This window comes from Colletotrichum lupini, chromosome 5 (genome assembly GCF_023278565.1).
Source record: "Colletotrichum lupini chromosome 5, complete sequence".
Lineage (NCBI taxonomy): Eukaryota > Fungi > Ascomycota > Sordariomycetes > Glomerellales > Glomerellaceae > Colletotrichum > Colletotrichum lupini.
The window spans coordinates 1443110-1460416 of NC_064678.1; the positions used below are offsets into that span (position 1 = coordinate 1443110).

The 17307-nt window shown below is 51.2% G+C and overlaps 10 protein-coding genes across 10 annotated transcripts; 5 read left to right on the forward strand and 5 right to left on the reverse strand.

Moving 5' to 3' along the window:
- Nucleotides 1-921: 921 nt before the first annotated feature.
- On the reverse strand, nucleotides 922-2298 carry CLUP02_09831 (uncharacterized protein; the record flags this gene model as incomplete). Its single annotated transcript, XM_049288809.1, has 4 exons — nucleotides 922-1120; nucleotides 1181-1532; nucleotides 1593-1899; nucleotides 2047-2298. 4 exons carry the CDS (start codon nucleotides 2296-2298, stop codon nucleotides 922-924), a joined length of 1110 nt encoding a protein of 369 aa, XP_049145953.1.
- A 65-nt stretch (nucleotides 2299-2363) lies between these two features.
- On the forward strand, nucleotides 2364-5773 carry CLUP02_09832 (uncharacterized protein; the record flags this gene model as incomplete). The annotated part of the gene is made up of 7 exons (XM_049288810.1): nucleotides 2364-2434; nucleotides 2465-2516; nucleotides 2609-3004; nucleotides 3086-3969; nucleotides 4088-4520; nucleotides 4576-5558; nucleotides 5626-5773. The coding sequence occupies 7 exons, from the start codon at nucleotides 2364-2366 to the stop codon at nucleotides 5771-5773; spliced, it is 2967 nt and encodes a 988-aa protein (XP_049145954.1).
- Nucleotides 5774-5799: 26 nt separating this feature from the next.
- On the reverse strand, nucleotides 5800-5976 carry CLUP02_09833 (uncharacterized protein; the record flags this gene model as incomplete). The annotated part of the gene is made up of 1 exon (XM_049288811.1): nucleotides 5800-5976. The coding sequence occupies one exon, from the start codon at nucleotides 5974-5976 to the stop codon at nucleotides 5800-5802; it is 177 nt and encodes a 58-aa protein (XP_049145955.1).
- Nucleotides 5977-6139: 163 nt separating this feature from the next.
- Nucleotides 6140-8151, reverse strand: CLUP02_09834 (uncharacterized protein; the record flags this gene model as incomplete). Its single annotated transcript, XM_049288812.1, has 3 exons — nucleotides 6140-6230; nucleotides 6409-7806; nucleotides 7922-8151. The coding sequence occupies 3 exons, from the start codon at nucleotides 8149-8151 to the stop codon at nucleotides 6140-6142; spliced, it is 1719 nt and encodes a 572-aa protein (XP_049145956.1).
- A 1790-nt stretch (nucleotides 8152-9941) lies between these two features.
- On the forward strand, nucleotides 9942-10421 carry CLUP02_09835 (uncharacterized protein; the record flags this gene model as incomplete). The annotated part of the gene is made up of 1 exon (XM_049288813.1): nucleotides 9942-10421. One exon carries the CDS (start codon nucleotides 9942-9944, stop codon nucleotides 10419-10421), a length of 480 nt encoding a protein of 159 aa, XP_049145957.1.
- A 694-nt stretch (nucleotides 10422-11115) lies between these two features.
- Nucleotides 11116-12469, forward strand: CLUP02_09836 (amidase; the record flags this gene model as incomplete). The annotated part of the gene is made up of 3 exons (XM_049288814.1): nucleotides 11116-11260; nucleotides 11308-11418; nucleotides 11616-12469. 3 exons carry the CDS (start codon nucleotides 11116-11118, stop codon nucleotides 12467-12469), a joined length of 1110 nt encoding a protein of 369 aa, XP_049145958.1.
- Nucleotides 12470-12478: 9 nt separating this feature from the next.
- Nucleotides 12479-12643, forward strand: CLUP02_09837 (uncharacterized protein; the record flags this gene model as incomplete). Its single annotated transcript, XM_049288815.1, has 1 exon — nucleotides 12479-12643. One exon carries the CDS (start codon nucleotides 12479-12481, stop codon nucleotides 12641-12643), a length of 165 nt encoding a protein of 54 aa, XP_049145959.1.
- A 272-nt stretch (nucleotides 12644-12915) lies between these two features.
- On the reverse strand, nucleotides 12916-13299 carry CLUP02_09838 (uncharacterized protein; the record flags this gene model as incomplete). Its single annotated transcript, XM_049288816.1, has 1 exon — nucleotides 12916-13299. The coding sequence occupies one exon, from the start codon at nucleotides 13297-13299 to the stop codon at nucleotides 12916-12918; it is 384 nt and encodes a 127-aa protein (XP_049145960.1).
- Nucleotides 13300-13433: 134 nt separating this feature from the next.
- Nucleotides 13434-15436, forward strand: CLUP02_09839 (uncharacterized protein; the record flags this gene model as incomplete). The annotated part of the gene is made up of 4 exons (XM_049288817.1): nucleotides 13434-13596; nucleotides 13662-13822; nucleotides 13878-15036; nucleotides 15102-15436. 4 exons carry the CDS (start codon nucleotides 13434-13436, stop codon nucleotides 15434-15436), a joined length of 1818 nt encoding a protein of 605 aa, XP_049145961.1.
- Nucleotides 15437-15662: 226 nt separating this feature from the next.
- On the reverse strand, nucleotides 15663-16807 carry CLUP02_09840 (uncharacterized protein; the record flags this gene model as incomplete). Its single annotated transcript, XM_049288818.1, has 5 exons — nucleotides 15663-15947; nucleotides 16004-16046; nucleotides 16109-16451; nucleotides 16514-16679; nucleotides 16748-16807. The coding sequence occupies 5 exons, from the start codon at nucleotides 16805-16807 to the stop codon at nucleotides 15663-15665; spliced, it is 897 nt and encodes a 298-aa protein (XP_049145962.1).
- Between the last annotated feature and the right edge of the window lie 500 nt (nucleotides 16808-17307).

A 17307-nucleotide genomic window follows, 5' to 3' on the forward strand; every position in this document is an offset into this window, starting at 1 on the left:
CCAAGGTTCCGGGACACGGAAATGCCCACCAGCGTAAGTTCAAGATGGCCACGACCGCTACGTTGGTAGGTGAGGACAAGAACCGACCATCTGTAACCATCGAGCAATAGCCTACCAGCCGGCATCGGTTAGAAGGATCTCGATCCCATTCGGTGGGTTCTCGTAGCATGCTTGCTGTAGTTATCATGGTTTAGTGCTGTATCTGCATCCGTACGTGCCTACTTTGAAGCAACGCGGTTGGCATTCTACTCCCAAACTACCAAGTTTTTCAGAGCCGTAAGAAAAAAAAAAGATGAAAAAGCCATCCAGAACGCTCGGTCAGTGGGAATCGTCTCTGCACGTTTAGTGCTCAGAGCTGGCACTTTCCGCCATCCCAAGTGTCGGACGATCACCATGTTGTCGAGACCAACAGAGTTCATGCTTTGTTGAACTACTGGGAAATAGTGGCCTCGAGCATGGCCGGCTTTGATCCGAGCCCCATTGAGAGACGAGACCGCCGGTGCTGAGAGGGGCTTTTTGGGGGCAGAACCTGGCAGGGCTCCATCTGTACCGCGCGCTATCGACGTTGCCAGCAGCAAGTTGTGAGGAGGTTGAGGGGAACAAGCAGCGTCCCAGCGTCGATGAACCCCATGGGCAAGCCATCAGTGCGTTGTGTTTGTGGCTGCTGTCGACGTTGTGGCTGTCGAGGTGCGGCGAGGGATGTCCCTCGGACAGTTGTTTCGTATGCCTCTAATTTTCGAGCATTGTAGTCTCATCAAAACAAGAGCCAAGAGTCGAACCGGCACTGGGTAGCCATCGTGGACTGCTCGCGCGGGAGATTCGGGTGGAACACTGTAATTATTAGTAACATTACAGGGACGATGCAAGCTGATGACAGGCTACCGCTAGTAAGTCCCGAGGATCCAGCGCCGGGAGTCCAGATCAGATCAGACAATAGGCGGCAAACTTGAAAGCAACACGGCCCCATTTAAACAAAGAGACGGCGTGGCGCACTGGGTATTCGTAAGGCTCGTTCGTGTCCAGTTTCCAGGTGCTTTGCGTGCCGGTGCCGTGGTCTGGGTGGGCAAATTTTGGCGGTGATGACAAGTCGGACTGGGCGAAGTCGAGGAACGGTGGAGGACTATCACGAGACGGTCAGCGGAGGTGGCCTGCCAATCAGGCGTGCATGTCGTAGACAGACAAGACATGTATGATGTCGGCAGTGTGTATCCGTAGGGCACGAAATTTGCATCCGAACGAGGAGCGAGGAAGTATTCCGCCCAGAGAATTGCATAGTAGTTGAGCAGTCAAAGTGAGGCGAATAGGAAACCTCGGATCGACCTCAAGATGCGCCTCGGCCGACTGCGAGTGAAACGTATTTGTCGGGTACAGCGCCAGAGCAAGGACAGCAACGGCAGGCAACAGCAGCAATCTGCCATCTGCCAGCGGCCAGAGGCTGCAAGCTCTAGGCGTGCCAAAGTACCGTATAGCCAAAATATGGTGGAGAGATACTTGTTGAAAGCTGAGAGTGACGGGCTCCGTCCGAAATGCAACTCATCCCATTCCGCAGGTGGGCGAGAGGGGGCAGCGCAGGCTGCAGTGAGCCAACCGACAGGCTGGTTTTTGGTACCTCGGTTTTTTCCCAGCGCAACGGACACCGGTCACCGACGACGAAAGCGGACTCGATTGGCTTATTCGTATTGGATTGGGCGTTGTAAGCGACTTTTGGTCTTGGACAATGAGCGCCCCAGCCTTCGTACGACGTTGCAGGCGGCGTGTTCCGTGTGTTTGTGCAGTCGTCACATCAATAATCACCTCGGATCCTGCCTGCTGCCACTTGGCTAAGCCCTTGGCCTGATGATGTTTGGCATCCGAAGTGGACGGAGTAGTGTTGCTGGTTTGTTGTTGAACTTGATGTCCCTGGGATCCTCTGCATTGACCGGGGAAATTTGTTGCGTCTCGCACAATAAAAGAGAGGAATCATGAACAACAAGAAAATGGCGGGGATGCCTTGAAAGTGAGGAAGTAACCAAACATGATGGTAAGGTAAGGTACCTACGTACATACGCAGTAGAATGTGAGGTGGTCCATCGGCGCGGAGGTAAGAACAACGGGGCTTGACGAGAGGGGAGAAAGATGGAAGGACGGGAGGTGTACACAGTACGTACCCAGCACATCACTGTGGGGAAACATGCCAGGAGGAGGTGCTCCTTCACCCTTTCTTGCCCATTGGTCCTGCCCATTTTCGAGTGATTCCTGTGGTTTGTCACCAGACATCCGCCTTGCCCCCACACAGTGCAGAGAGAGGTCCGTCCTCATCTTCCAAGTCCGCTACTCCTAACCGGGACTAGTGAGCATGCTGCAATGGGCCTAGCAAAGCCAGAATGGATCCACTTGACAACCTAAGCAAGGAAAGAGGCCCTCTCCGTTCTTTCCTGGCTGCCACTGCCCGCTGGTAGGTACCTACCTTCCATAGGTATTGCAGTGTGGCTGTCCTGGGCTTTCCTGCCGTCTCTGTCGTCCCTCTCGAGTCTCCCGTTCGCCGTCTCTTTTTGCCCGGCAGGTGCCCACTCTCCATTCTTGCCCTGTCCCTTCCTCTTTTCCACTCCCATTTCCCTCCCCTTCCCAGTCCATCCACCCTCCTCCTCTTTCCTTCCGTCCACTTTCCTTCCGCCCACTCAAACACACCACTTACCACGCAATTCTCGAACCTGCAACTCACTCTCCCTACCCGACCGACCCTCACCGAGAAGAATCGTCGAGTCTCCCCTTCATCGTCTTCGGTCTGGGGCTTCTTCTCCGACAAACCGACGACACTTTCGCACATTCATCGACACATTCGACTCCTGGGCAGACTTTTCACGCAGCAGGCTTTCTGCACAGACAAACGGAAAGGGTTGTAACGGGCGTCGCAGCCCCGGATTTTGGCACCATCCCCCGCGTTTCCCTCCCAGCGACTGCATACAGAAAGGGCCGAATACACACTCCATCCCTCGCCAACACAACTCCACGGGTCGCTCCTATTGTCCCAGAAGCCCGTTTCCATCACTCTGCACCCTCTCTTATCAATCCTCTTTCCCCGCAAAACTCAATCAACGCCCGCTAGACCTTCATTGTCGATGCCGGCGCCCCTACAGAGCCGTCGCCGTCGCTCGGAATAATCATCACCCATCTGGTCTGCTTGTCTCAGAGCGACCGTCGACCACCGACGACAACAACCGCCACAACGTCTTCACCGTACGTCGCCACCATGACACAGGCCGTCAAGCGGGCCTGCGACGCCTGCCATCGTCGCAAGGTCAAATGCGACGGCGTCAATCCGTGTCGCAACTGTCATACTGCACAGCTGTCTTGCACCTATAATGCTATTCCTCAGAAGAAGGGTCCCAAGGGCTCCCGTGCAAAAGTCATTAGCGAATTGAGGGAAACACAGCGTCAGACCAGTTTGTCCGCAAAGGTTCAAAACCGCATGAACGGCATTCCGAATCCTCCAGGCCCTGTCAGCTTGGCCCCAACCCCCGGTCTGCTCTCGAGCGAACTCGTCAAAGAATGCATCGACTTTTACTTTGCCAACCTGTACGAAAAGATGCCCATCCTCGATCGTCGCCAAATCGACCAGCAACTCCCATTCATGGAGCAGAACCGCGACACCTACTGCCTGCTGACCTCGCTGTGCGCATTCATGATGTTGCAGCCAGGAATGTCAATGCCAACAGGCGACCCTTTCAACCTCGATGTCATGCCCGGTGCCACCATCGTCGCAAGCCAGTTGCTTTTGGAGGAGACCTTGCAAGTTCGCAAGGGCTACGACTACCTCGACAACATCAGCTTCAACACTCTTGCCACAAACTTCTTCATATATGGCTGCTACCATGGTATCGAACTGCACGACAAGGCCTGGTTCTACCTTCGCGAGGCTTCTACCATGATGCACCTCAACGGCATGATCAAGGAGGAGACGTACCACGGCCCCCAGTGGGATAATGCCGAGTCCTCTCGGAGAAGGCGGCTTTTCTGGCTGTTTTACATCATGGAGAGGTAAGATCCTGTCTTTAAATGCTTAATCAACTGCCACTCTTTTCCATCTACTAACCGCTTGTCCTTGCAGATCTCACGCCATTCAGCGCCAGCGACCTTTGACTTTGCAAGCCACCATCAACCCGCCCAACTCCGCCGATGACCCGAGTGACCCACTCAGCCACCAGCTGAACAGCTTCATCATGCTGGTGAACCTGTTCCGCCCCTTCGACGATGCCTTCACAGCTATCTGGAACAAGACGCGCACCAATCTATATGTGTCTAACCTGCAGAAGCAATTGAACGAGGCCCTTCCCACCTACCTTTGCCAAGATGGTCAGCTATCCGACCTTCGCACCAACCAGCAGTGGCTCAAGAGTACTGTCTGGCAATTAACCCATGGAAACTCGTCCAACGAAGACAACATGAACTTCAACTACCCAGTTGACCTCTCCCGTGAGCTTCTGATGACCCTCGCCTCTCACTTCCCTGGACAAGGAATGGAGTTGATGAGCTCCGGCTTGGTATGACTTTTCAGATCTGAGTTTATTTCCCTCCTGTTGCTAACCCTGTACACAGATTGAAAAGCTTTTCGAGATTAGCTGCAACATGACCGACTTCCTCGCTGTTCAGCCCGCCGCGCGGGATCCATTCACCGTCGGCCCCCGGGAGCAACTCAACCAGACCCTCAATATTGTTGCCGTCCTCCGCCATGGCGATCATCGCTTCCTGCCGCTGTTGCTGAACAAGGTTGCCAACATTATGCCTCGTCTGACCAACCCGATGCTGCAAAACGCGCCCGAAAATTCTAACATGGGCAACATTGACATCTTTGATGGCTTCGGCAATGCGGGCATGGCACAACCTCCATCTCAGATGCAGATGCAGATGGATACCGACTACGAAAGGAAATTTTCCGTTGCCGATTACGAAAAGAAGTATGGCGTGTCCGACATGAACAGCAACGGCAGTGAGGCCAATACCATTCCTGCCACGTCTGCCAGTGCATCATCCGTTCCTCCAGCGACTACTGCGGATATGAATTCGCCTTTTGCCAGCAGTTCGCCCGCCATTATGTCTCCACCAATGGAGTATCCCCACAACGGAATGAACGACTATGGATGCACGCCGATGCCCGATATGGTCATGAGTCCGGCCGGCCAAAACGGATCGGCGATGAACAGTCAAAGCAACCTGAACAATCAGCATCAACACCAGCAATCGCATCACATGATTCAGAACCACATGACGCCACAGCAAATGCAGCCCAATATGGGCCAGCATCACATCCACAGCATTCAGCAAGGGCAGAACATGGGCAATATCAGCCCACCATCAGGTCAGTCCCAGCAGTCGATGCCAACATCACATCCTATGGGACCAGGCGGAAACAACCTCATGAATTCCATACCGCGTCAACAGCCGCAGCGCGCCAGTAGCTATGCTATCCCGCAACAACCTATACCACGCACCGTTGGAGACTTCCACGCACTGCAGCGGGCCAATTCCGATATGCCTGGTCTCTCCGGCATAAGTACGGAGATGGATTTCAATACCTTGCGGTGATGTCGTCTGTAAGCGTTGCTAGCGTGTATTCAGATTGGGACACCTCGAACACATCGCTTTTAGTTGTTTTTCACTTCATTTCTTTTCTTTGTCAGAAGCGCTGGCTATCTCTATCATGTTTTACCATTTTCTAGATCTTTGCTCTTTTTGCATTCATTCCACCATCTTCGGGATGGGGCGCGGGTTGACACCGCCGCCACTTGAGGATTAGCAGGGACGGTAGCAAAACCAAAAAAATTAGGTCCCTTGGGTTTGGGGACTTATGTTGCGAAACATGGACTTCTTGTATAGGCTTAGGGTCATGGACACTCTCGCATCTGCCGGTTGGGGCATGGGAACAGGAGTTTTCAAGGCGTTTGAAAGTGTTTGCAACGTCAAGAGGAGGGAATTGGGATATATGAGCATGGCCGACATGGGAGCGGGTATTTCGGCTACGGCCGAAGCTTGGTTGCGCAGGCAGCGGCATTTCTGCCGACTCCCATGATCGAAATGAGAATTAGGAACTTGTCAAGTCTGCAAGCTTGCAATATTAGCATGCGTCTGCCTTTCAGGAGACTGGATAGACGAATTGAAGACATTAGATTGACTTTACTTTGTCTTCGCCCTCGTGGTGTGGCCCCATGTGAATGTGATTGCTATGGGTTATGCGGTACATACTAACCTTGCCCCTTCCCATGGCTTACTCCGGGCTAACATGAGATATCCCATCGACTGCTGCAAGGCGACAGTACAATAGTCTCCGGCTTTTCTCCAAATTCTCCGAGATATGAATTTTTTGATTTGCGGATATAGTGGGAATAAATCGGAATAGCGCCTGATTGGTTCTTCCCCCGCACTCGGATGTACTGTCGCCTTGCAGCAGTCGATGGGATATCTCTTTCTCGTGCTCGGCGATGCGTATCAAGAACCCTTTTCACCACCGCGGGAGACCACTTGCTCCATGGCTCCCATACCCCTTTATAGTACCCGTATATTATCTTCGTCTCGCTGGCTCTTTCATCTTGACCTTCATGACTCGCGTGTGAGCATAAAGAACTCATATAGCAGCGGTCAGCTTGCTGCGTCTGGAATGAAAGCTGCTCATCTTCCTGTTGCTGTTTTCTATTGGTCGAATTCCTATTATGGGCTGCCACTTGAGATTGGATACTGATCGTAGACCCAATCTGGCAAAGCGTCCTCTCCGCTTGTTCAACGTCACCAGCATCGAGAAGGGCAGTCGCCACGCCGAGCAAGATTCTGCAAGAGAGCTGGTAGTTGTCTTGTCTCAAGGCCTCCGTCGCGGCTGCGGTGTATCCCCTAATGACGGCGCGAAACTCGCTCCCGTCCACGTTGCCGAGGAGTCTGAGCAGGGAACACCGCATGATGAGGACATCTAGGGCATGTTCGCTGTTGAACCCCGCCTCAGTCTCGAATTGCAGACATATTACGGCAAACACACTCCTCAACGTCTCAAGACGGATCTCTTGCGGGAGGTCTCTAAGTTTGGACCATACAACGCTCAATGGGTGCCCCTCGCCTAGAATCTCGCAGTGAATGGCATGGATGTACCGGATAGAATACTCCAACACCTGAATATTGCCCTGCAACGTGAGGATATTCACAAGCATGGAATAATAAAACCGCGGTTCGCGAATCAGGAGGACGTCCCGGAAGGAAGCGAGCACGCGGCGGAGGGTGCGTAGGCCCGTGGGGATCTGGTTCCGTTGGAGCAGGCCTGGGACTTTTCCTATTTCTGTGAGGGTCTGTACGACGTGGATGAAGTCGTTTTCGCAGAGGTGTGCGTCGTCAAGGATCCAGGTGCCGGTTTGGAAGGCGGAGGTGTGGTATGTGCTGAAGAGGTGGAGGACGTTGGACTGGATGTCTGTGTCTAGGGACGGGGAAGGGGCTAGGAGGGAGGGGAGGGGAGTGATGATGGTTGGGGATGCGGAGGAGGCGTGTAGCACTGGACTTCGACTTGGGGACGGCGAAGGTGTTCTGCAGGTGATTTTACGCTTCAAGGTGGTGGCGGTGGTACTCTTGCCCGGCGTGTGTTTTCGCTTGATGGTAGTGTTATGCAGGTCGGGTCTGCGCTTGAGGTACTGTTCCACGCGGTCCCAGTCGACGTCCTGGTCTTCGATGCTGAAGCGCGAGTCCTTTCCCGCCGCTTGGCGCTTTCGCTTAAGTTCTAGCATGTGCAGGACTTCCGGCTCTTTGAGCTTCTTGTCTAGGCCCCATCGAACGATGCGGGATTTGAACATCCTCTCTCTAATGAGGGACTTGATGGTTAGTTCCCTATCAAAAGCCCGAGCGACGAAGAAGAAGAAAACATATCTACTTCTTCCATTATGAGGAGTTTACAAGTAAGTGAATATCAGCTCACGTTGCGAAGAAGAAGTGGTCTCGTTCCATGATGGCCTTCACCTCCTTCAACGATTTGCCCTCGCTTTGGTAGAGTCGGGTGATGGTGGCTTGCATGACTTTCCAGACTTCTTCCGTGGCGTACGGCGGGCTCTTGACTAGGCTGATGCCGACCGTATCAGAGTAAGCGTCTAGTATTGTATCGTCGTCGTATTGGGCGGTGGCGGCCGTCGCCGGTGCAAATATTGTCATACCCGATTCTGCGTGAGGGGTTTCACGATGTGCAATGGTGGAAGACTTGGGAGATCATCCACTGTAGGGCTGAAAAAGAAAAGTCAGGGAGGTTGGGTGATTGGGGAGAAGAGCCGCGCTGTTGAGAGGGCTAGGAGGAGGATAGTTGGCGAGACGTGAGGTCGTAAGTTGCTGACGGTACGAGATGACGTTGCCGGGACCCGGGGGCAGAGCCGGGCCCCACGGCCGAGCCGCATCCAACGTCACCACGTTATCTTATTGGCTTAGAACAAAAGAACTTTGCATTTACTAGACCGGCAACATTCGGGCTGGTACCCTGGTCAATATACTACGACTGCTTCGCGTCTAGCATGCCTGTTGGAAGCACAATGTTGGGGGACAATTTAAAAGGCTGAAGGATCCGACAGATACTTGAAGCAGGCTAGAGGGAGCTGTCGAAACACTTTGCTAAGTCTCATCAACCCGGGAAGAAAACCAACAGTGCCTGCATGGATATTTCAGCAGCAGTATACACATGCAGCCGCAAACATGGCACTGCTAGTGTGAGCAGCAACCGACTCTAACTGTATCCCAGAAAAATGATGGTTTCGAGTCGGCGCCGATTGATTCAGCAGCTTACAGGGTAAACTTAGGCCTTGTCACCAGATGCAAAGACTATGCGCCCATTTCTTTGGATATGCCTCGTGGATGCTTCCGTGGCGTCTTACCAAATACAGAAACTCTTAGCTAGGCAGATCGTACAACCATAGAGAAAGAGCTGATTAGAGAAAGAGAGGCTTTGCAGGATATATAAGAAAGATGTAATACGTAGGTCCAGATAACAAATTTGCTTCGGCGCCAAGAGAGTCAGGCTGCTACAGCCGTACACTCCAACCAGCAGGTGGACTGCACCTGTACGCCTACTATGAATAGAAGCACCGCATGAATGACAAGAGTGAATAGTGACGAGGCATGTCTCTCCGATCAACGCTCATGGGACAGCTCAAGACAGTGATAAATGTCTTGTGAATTTTGTGAAAGAGTTCAGAAGAAAGCATTTTGTGTGCGGATATGCGTTATGGAAGGGAATACTTGGGCCGCCGCGATAGCAATCAGTCCGCTCTATCCGAGGGAATAGGACAAGTGGACTTTACATTTATTCAGATGTATGCCGGAGGTCATAATGTAGCGCTGTATAATCCTACAGAGGCAGGCTGTCATGAATCCACCGCTCATCAGTCCCAGAGAAGGAGACCTATGAACAGCTGGCAGCGAGGCTGAACACTGTTGACCAATGTGGTGATGCTCATAAATCGGAGGTCCTAGGAGAGAGTGTTAGCAATGACTTCGCCTTCACATATCTGGCCGTTTCTGAGATGAATCTGCAGTTTCGCTCGGCTCAGGATGACTCTTGGAGTTGATATACATGAAATATTGAAATGAGGCGGAGCGTAGGATCGGATAACACCCAAAGTGTTACCATATGAAGCCATAGACTGTTATCCGTAGATCTAGAACCCCTTCCGTTTTCAGTATAAAATAGGGAGAAGATGCCCAGGGTCGTAGGAGAAGATCTGGTCCATCATCCTCTCATCTAATTAACTCCAGTACCCGAACCTCCATAAAAGCTTTTTCCATTCAAGCATTGAACCCCTCACACCTCTATCTAACACCCAAATAGACCTAATTCCAAGATGCGCTACACCTAAATTCTCCTCATCGCCACCACATCTGGTGCCATAGTAGCGGGCCTCGAAAACCGTGGTCTCTTAGCATGCGTTGATACCGTAGCAGAGCACAGATCCGTCACCATGGACCTTCCCACCCTGTCCGCGACTGGTATCGATGAGGACGACATCCCAACCATCACGAACGCCTGCGAGTTGCCCACGCTCACAGGTGCGCCCGGCTCCATCTTGACCTCGTTCACCTCCAGACTGAAGTCTTGGACGAGCGCTCACAGCAGCGAGCTCAGCGCTGTCTGGTCCGCTTGCAAGGACGAGGACTTTGTCGGCAAGATTACTTCTCTTGCCGAGAACTACGGCCTCGTTTGCTCGGCTGTAGCAGAGTTCAGTCATTCCCTCGATGGTACTACAGTGGTTGCAACTACGACTGCTTCCGGTAATGCGGCTACTGAGACTGGAGTCGCAGCTACTGGCACCGGGGGGGCGGCTACTGCTACGACCAGCTTGCCCAACACTGCGTCGCGAGAGACTGGGATGGTTATGATTTCTGTTGCGGCTGCTGGTGTTGTCTTTGCTTTTATTCACTGGGAGAGACTTTGTACTTGACACCCGAGAAGGGGAGCAACGCTATCGTCCGTCTTGCGATGCAATAGACGTGGCTGATGTTGAATCACATTCCTTTTGCATAACTTGACGCTCATTGAAACAGGAGGACGATATTCGGAGTGGATTTAGTGCATCATTCAATTTGTGATAGAAACGGAGGGGATGCACGAAGCGTCATCTTGAAGCTTGCAACAGCTTCACTTTGATTTCCAGGTTAGAGAACGGCCAATGAGATTCATTGTCTTTTGAAATTTGTATCCTTCTTTCCCTATGTCTTTCCTAACAGTATCAATACTCTTACGCCTTAATTTGTTTCCAAGATGTCCGGCATTGTTATTCTACATGAATACCGATGTTGCCTTCCACAAGACAGCATACACCCAGGTTGGACATGAAGTCGCGTATTTTTGATGAGCGAGATTTTGTGTGACAGACAATATGTTTGCCGCCCAACACCCCTGTCTAGCTCCTCTCCTGCCCGCCCAATTCGAACAAACATCTATAGACAGAAACCCTGCGCCCCCGTGAATGTCCCATCTCTACACCGCCGTGTCGTTCCCCCCTCTTCTCCGTTCGTTTCCCACGGATAATCCCAGTCGTCACTGTACCTCTCGATCGGCCGTCTACCTCTTGCGAAGAACATCCTGAGTTCCAGTCATGTTCTGAATGGATTAATCTCTGTCCCGCTGCAACAATGACGCCGAGACTGCACGAGCTGACGGCAACTCAAGTGCTTGAGCTGCTACAAAATAACACAGTCACGGTGGAGACATACGCGCGGAGGCTTCTAGACCATGTCAAAGAGACTGAGAGCATCGTAAAAGCATGGGCGTTTCTTGGTGAGTTTGGAGTTTTGCGAAATGCAGAATCTTCTAATATGTCCTAGACCCTGGGCTTGTAATTGCTCAAGCTCAGACTCTCGATCAAGTCCCTGTCGGCGAAAGAGGGCCTCTGCATGGTCTTGCCATTGGAGTCAAGGACATTATGAATTCCAAGGGTAGGATTAAGCTTCGAGGTGTAGTCTATCACTCACACAAGTTAGACATGCCCACGGAGTATGGTTCTCCCATTTATCGAGGGTATCGGCCAAGTTCTGATTCCGCTGCCGTCGCAATCCTTCGCGCCTCGGGCGCTCTAATCTTTGGCTCGTATTCATTTGTTCGCTGTTCATCCAGACTCTGACTACGCCAACAGGCAAAACTACGACGACCGAGTTCGCTGTGACAAACTCAGGACCTGACACAACAAATCCTTGTGATCCGAAGCGCACCCCTGGAGGGTCTTCATGCGGATCAGCCGCAGCTGTGGCGGCGTTGCATGTTCCGCTCAGTCTCGGATCACAAACCGGAGGAAGTCTTATTCGCCCAGCATCATTCACGGGAGTCTATGCTCTCAAGCCGACCTTTAACACTATCTCGACAGAAGGCCAAAAAGCAATCGCGCCCATATTCGACACATGTGGATTCTTTGCTCGATGCGTAGAAGACTTGAAGATCCTCGCTGATGTTTTCGGCATCGAAGATGATGAGCCCGCAAGGGATATGCTACTGGGAGAAATGTCAATTGCTCTTATGAAGACTCCAATGTGGCCCACGGCAGGACCTGGTACTATATCTGCCATCGAGGCGGTCACAGTAATCCTTCGAGAAAGAGGAATCAAGGTTGAGGAGGTCTCATTTCCACCTGAAATATCGGATCCCGAGGAACTAGATAGACTTCAACAAGTCATCACTCAAGCTGAAGCCCGGATTTCCTTTCTCCGAGAATACCGAATTGACAAGGACAATCTGGCCCCAGAAATTTGCGAGATAGTCGAGAATACCGCCAGAATAACGCATAAAGAGAGGGAGCAGGCTTCTGACAGGTATTCTCACATACGACGCATCATCAGTGACTTGGCTAGAGGGTACACAGTCATCCTCACCCCTAGCGCAGAAGACGAGGCTCCTGTTGGGCTCGGTGACATGGGTCGCGCGACCTTCAACACGATATGGACGGTTAGTGTTCCCCTATACCTATCAGTCACTCTTCAGGCTGACGTTCTATAGGGGTCCCATATGCCCGTCGTCAATATTCCTGCTTTTTCTGGAGCCAATGATATGCCCGTGGGCGTTTTACTGGTAGGCCCGAGGTTCCGAGATCAACAACTTCTTACGACGAGCTTGGCCCTCGCTAGAGTCTTTGGAGCCCGGGCACCGAGGCAGCTGTCAGATCCCAGTTGAATTCAAGTCGGCAATCACGGCAAATGCTAAGACTTGAGGCGAAAAGTCCTTTAGAACAAAGCCTACTATGTTGCTTCGTCTATCCCACCAAATTCGGCTAACAGGATGGACCGAGGCAAATTCATGTCTAAGTGATTTGCTTCTTGTAACCCTTTTGGGAAAAGAGGAAATTCCAATTAGACCCTCATGATTCGACAATGTCCGCACGAGACATATCGCCAAGTTGAGATAAGCCAGGTTTCACAGCCCGGGCATGTCTCGCATCCGTTGTCTCAACGCCAGGCTGAAGTGCGAAGGCACGTGAACAAATATACCCTTACTACCGAAGCAGCCATGGCGTGGCCATCTGAGTCGTTGAAACGGAAGATCTTCCCCACATGCAGAGGCCGGATTCTGAAAACGCAATTTGCTTTACGATCCGTTGCGAGAAGATAGGACCGGAAAGACATTTTAGTCTCCAGGACTGTGATACAGGGCTGAGATCTCCATCCCGAAAGGGATGGAGAATAAGGGACAGAGGAATCATGGCTGAACTCTGGTAGCGTTCCAGTCTGCGATTGGATGTTTTTCACTGCGAGCAACAACATCGAGAAGAGTGCAAGAACTTGGATCACGTGGAATATTTTGACTTGTTGTTGTTGGCGGTGGAAATGCATATATGATTGATGCGGACGCCCTTGCTCGGCCAGCCTGGCTCCAAGGGAGTTTTAGAGAATCAAAGTTCATCTCGAAATCCGAGCGTTCTGCAGTATCATTCCTCTGATTCCATCCGCTGGAGACAAGCATCACCATGGCGTCTATCGAGACTGAAGCACAGGCAGAGAGCAGAAAGCTCGTTCTCTGCTTCGATGGCACAGGCAACTCGTTCAGTGGCTCCGGCTCTGACACCAATGTCGTGAAGCTCCTGCGTATGCTCGATCGCAATGACAAACACCAGTACCACTACTACCAGAGTAAGTCGAGTCAACGCTGAAGATTTCTTTGGGTATAGTAATCTCTTACACACTATTGACAATAGCCGGTATCGGAACATACGACGTTGACGACACAAGTGTCAACAAGAACTGGGTCAGCGAGGTCCGCAGCAATATCTCTCAGAAGATCGACATGGGCTTTGGGACCACGTTCGATTCCCACGTCATTGCTGGGTATCGGTTCCTCATGCGCTACTATGAGACTGTAGGTTTGATACTATGTGTACTCAACGACTCCTGGTGCTGACGATTATCTCAAGGGTGACAGAATCTATATCTTTGGCTTCAGTCGTGGAGCCTTCACCGCCAGATTCCTGTGTCGCATGGTCAACACCGTTGGTCTCCTCTGCAAGGGTAACGAAGAGATGGTACCCTTTGCATACAAACTCTACCAAGACCATCTAGCAAAGGTCAAGAAGAGCGGCAAAGAAGAAAAAGCCACCGTGATCAATCCGACTGATGCCCGAGAGACCAGCGGCCAAACAACCAAGAACACGAAAGCCCCCACCGTCAGTACCTACGAAACGCCTGCGAGTCCACCAGATACGCCCGTTGATGAGGCCTTCCCCATCGGAATCAGCAGCTCCAATGACGCAATCAAGAAGCCCAAGGGCTGGAGAAGAAGAGGCAAGAGAAACGAGATGGAGGCCTTCACCAAGACCTTTTGTCGCAAGGAAGAGGGCGACTGCGGGAAAGAAAACATCAAGGTCTTCTTTCTCGGCATGTGGGACTGCGTCAACTCCGTTGCAGTCCTCGAGAAGGTTGGCGACAAGCCGGCCTCGGTCAAGGGTACCGCAACCTATGTGCGCCATGCTGTTGCTGTGGACGAGTTCCGAGTCAAGTTCAAGCCTGCTCTTCTCGCGCAAGATATTACCAAACTTTCCAACAAGGGAAGGCACCGCCATGCTGAAGATGACATCAAAGAAGTGTGGTTCCCTGGAAACCATGGCGATGTTGGTGGGGGTTGGTCGGCAATCAAGGATGATCCGACATGGAAAGACAGAGAGCTCCAGAGGATCAGGGAGGAAAAGTTGAAAAACGGTGACTTCAGAACGGATGATATTCCTGACTACTTGAACCCCCCAACTCTTTGGAATAGGTTTTTGAGAATGCTTGGGAGGGGACGAAAGGAAGAAGAGCTCGATGATAGCGAGGATATGCAGCTGAGCGATATTCCTCTTTCTTGGATGATCCGCGAGCTTGAGCTCGCGGACGAGGAGTACAAAAAGAAGAGTGAGGAGAACGGTAAGAAGAATGAGACGGGGCTGAAGTGGCGGCCAAGACGCTTGGACAGATTCAAGCAAAGCATCTACCAGGATCAGGTGAAGCAGGAGCAGGCCCTGAAGGGATGGATCCATGACCTTCTTCGGCCTGGAAAGGGAATGGGCTACTTCAAGCCATTTATGTGGTACTTGCTTGGTAAGTGACTCTCGGATCATCCATATCTTGACTAGGTGGCTGACATGATGACTTACCCTTTGCAGAGATTTGCCCTCTTATTAAGAGATGGGAACTCGATGACAAGACCAAACAGTGGAAGCTTTGCCAGTGGCCCCTCAACAAAGGCGGTCCTCGAGATATACCCCGCAACGCCATCTTACACGAGTCTCTACACCGACGTCTCCATAATGATGAACACTACGAACCACAAAACAACCATGGCAACTTGAAGGAGGCATGTTTGAAGAAGAACCGTGATCATTACGATCCTCATCAAGATCACGAAAGGGGTTGTGCAGAGAGTTGTTTCCACAACACTTGGAAGTTCAAAGCACATGGAGATCATGCGGATCAAGTTGTGTCTCAGACAACGAATTGAAGAGAGCATCCTCTTCAAATCGGGTTAAGAATCTGTGCAATTTCTTTATTTGAGGAGTTATTTCTACGGGGTCCATTTGTGTAGTCCTTGACTGTATTCAAATTCATATGGTTCAGTTACCTGACAAGTGCCCCGGTGATATTTACGAATGTGCCGGACCAACGATTATTTGTATATATAGGTGCATGATTAAGCAAATATCCTCGAGGTATTGAGAGTTAACATTTCAAAGCCTAAGATGTCCTTCGTGATGACCCAAATCTTCTCCGATCTTCAAGATGGAGGGTTCCGGTTCTACTTCTGGAAACCTCTCTGGCCTTGGTAGGTTCTTGTACTTCAGAATCTGCTCTGAGATGCCATTTTCATGCTGCCACTTTAGTATTGGGTCGTGCGCCACACACTGCCTCTTGATGTTGAAATCAGGATACGGATTCTCCTGTGTTCTCATCCAATTATGGGAGATCAAGTCCAAGCTCGGGTTGCAAGTGAGAGCTTGTAAGAGGATATCTATCTGTTGAACATGTTAGAAAGGGTGAAAAGAAAATACCGTGTGCGATTCCGACTCACACAATGTGCCAGGTGTGCCTGGTGTCGTTGTGGCGCCATTGAGCTAGTGCCATCGTCAACCAACGTTCACATACGGTCGCTCGATGACCCCAGTAGGCGACTTACATGTTCCTGTAATCATTACCGTAGTAGTAGTCAAAGTAAGCATACTTGCGAACTGCATTGAGGCAGTGAAGTTGATGCTGCATGTCAATTTCAACGAGATACTTGTCCGACCCGACACCCCACTCCTCTGGGATAGAGACAGATATCTCAGGATCTTTGCCCATTTTCCTGAGTGCATCACCACTTATGCCAAAGTACTCAATCCGCGCCATGTCGTCCCAAGCTTTATCGACCTCTTCACTGGGTTGCTCGCGCCATATGCGTGGAGGTGTGTAATCATTGAACAACGTTCCTTTGACCTCGACTGTTTCTAGCTGGATGGGAACATCGTCGAGAATTGGACCTGTGCCACAAATCATTTCAGCAAGACTGAGATTGAATTTAGGTAAGACAAGATTATCCTACTGTAGGGTGACACGCGCTTCATCAGATGGACCGGGTCATTGAGCCATCTCGAAGAGACGAGGAGGACCCCGCATGATGTGAGGAAGAATATCGCATTGACCGTAGTAATGACCTTTGACTGAAGGCTCCATTGTCCTCGAACTTGTCGAGGTTCATGCCATGTTGGCTAGATTTCGTCAGTGAGCTACTACCCAGTTTTCTGAGAACGCGAGTTTCCAATGATTGTAAGCTTACGGTAGGGCACAAATCGTCGGCTGAGTCTTGATCTGAGACACTTTGATAGATCTCTTTCATTTTCGAAAAAGAAGTGGTTGATGCCGGAGGTAGGTTTCAGCTCGAGAATACTCCTTGGTAAGAGGCTTGGACATCCCTTTCCGACAGGATGATATCGATAGTGGATCGGAAATCTCGGGGCTCTGATCACCGACAGCGAAAAGAAGGATTCTGCCGACGATGCCGTGATCGCTTGTAATCGTCAGTTGCGATGGTATCACCTGCCAAATCCTGTCAAGCCTCAATTGCATACCTGGTTTACATCGTCGGGTGTCGACCTCACATTCCAATATGATACGGCGGTCTCGAATTAAGTAATACATAAGGATGGCTGAAGGATTCGCCAAGAATGAGGAGGATTGCCAAGAACATGACGATTAAGTACAAAATGGGATCCATTCCGCGACACTGAGGGGGCAAACCCTCGGCTTGTGAGCAAAGGGGAAGGTTAGCTCGAAACTCGGGCAAAGGAATCGGACTGATCGCTCGATTCTGTCTGGTGGATTTAAGGCGCATAGGAG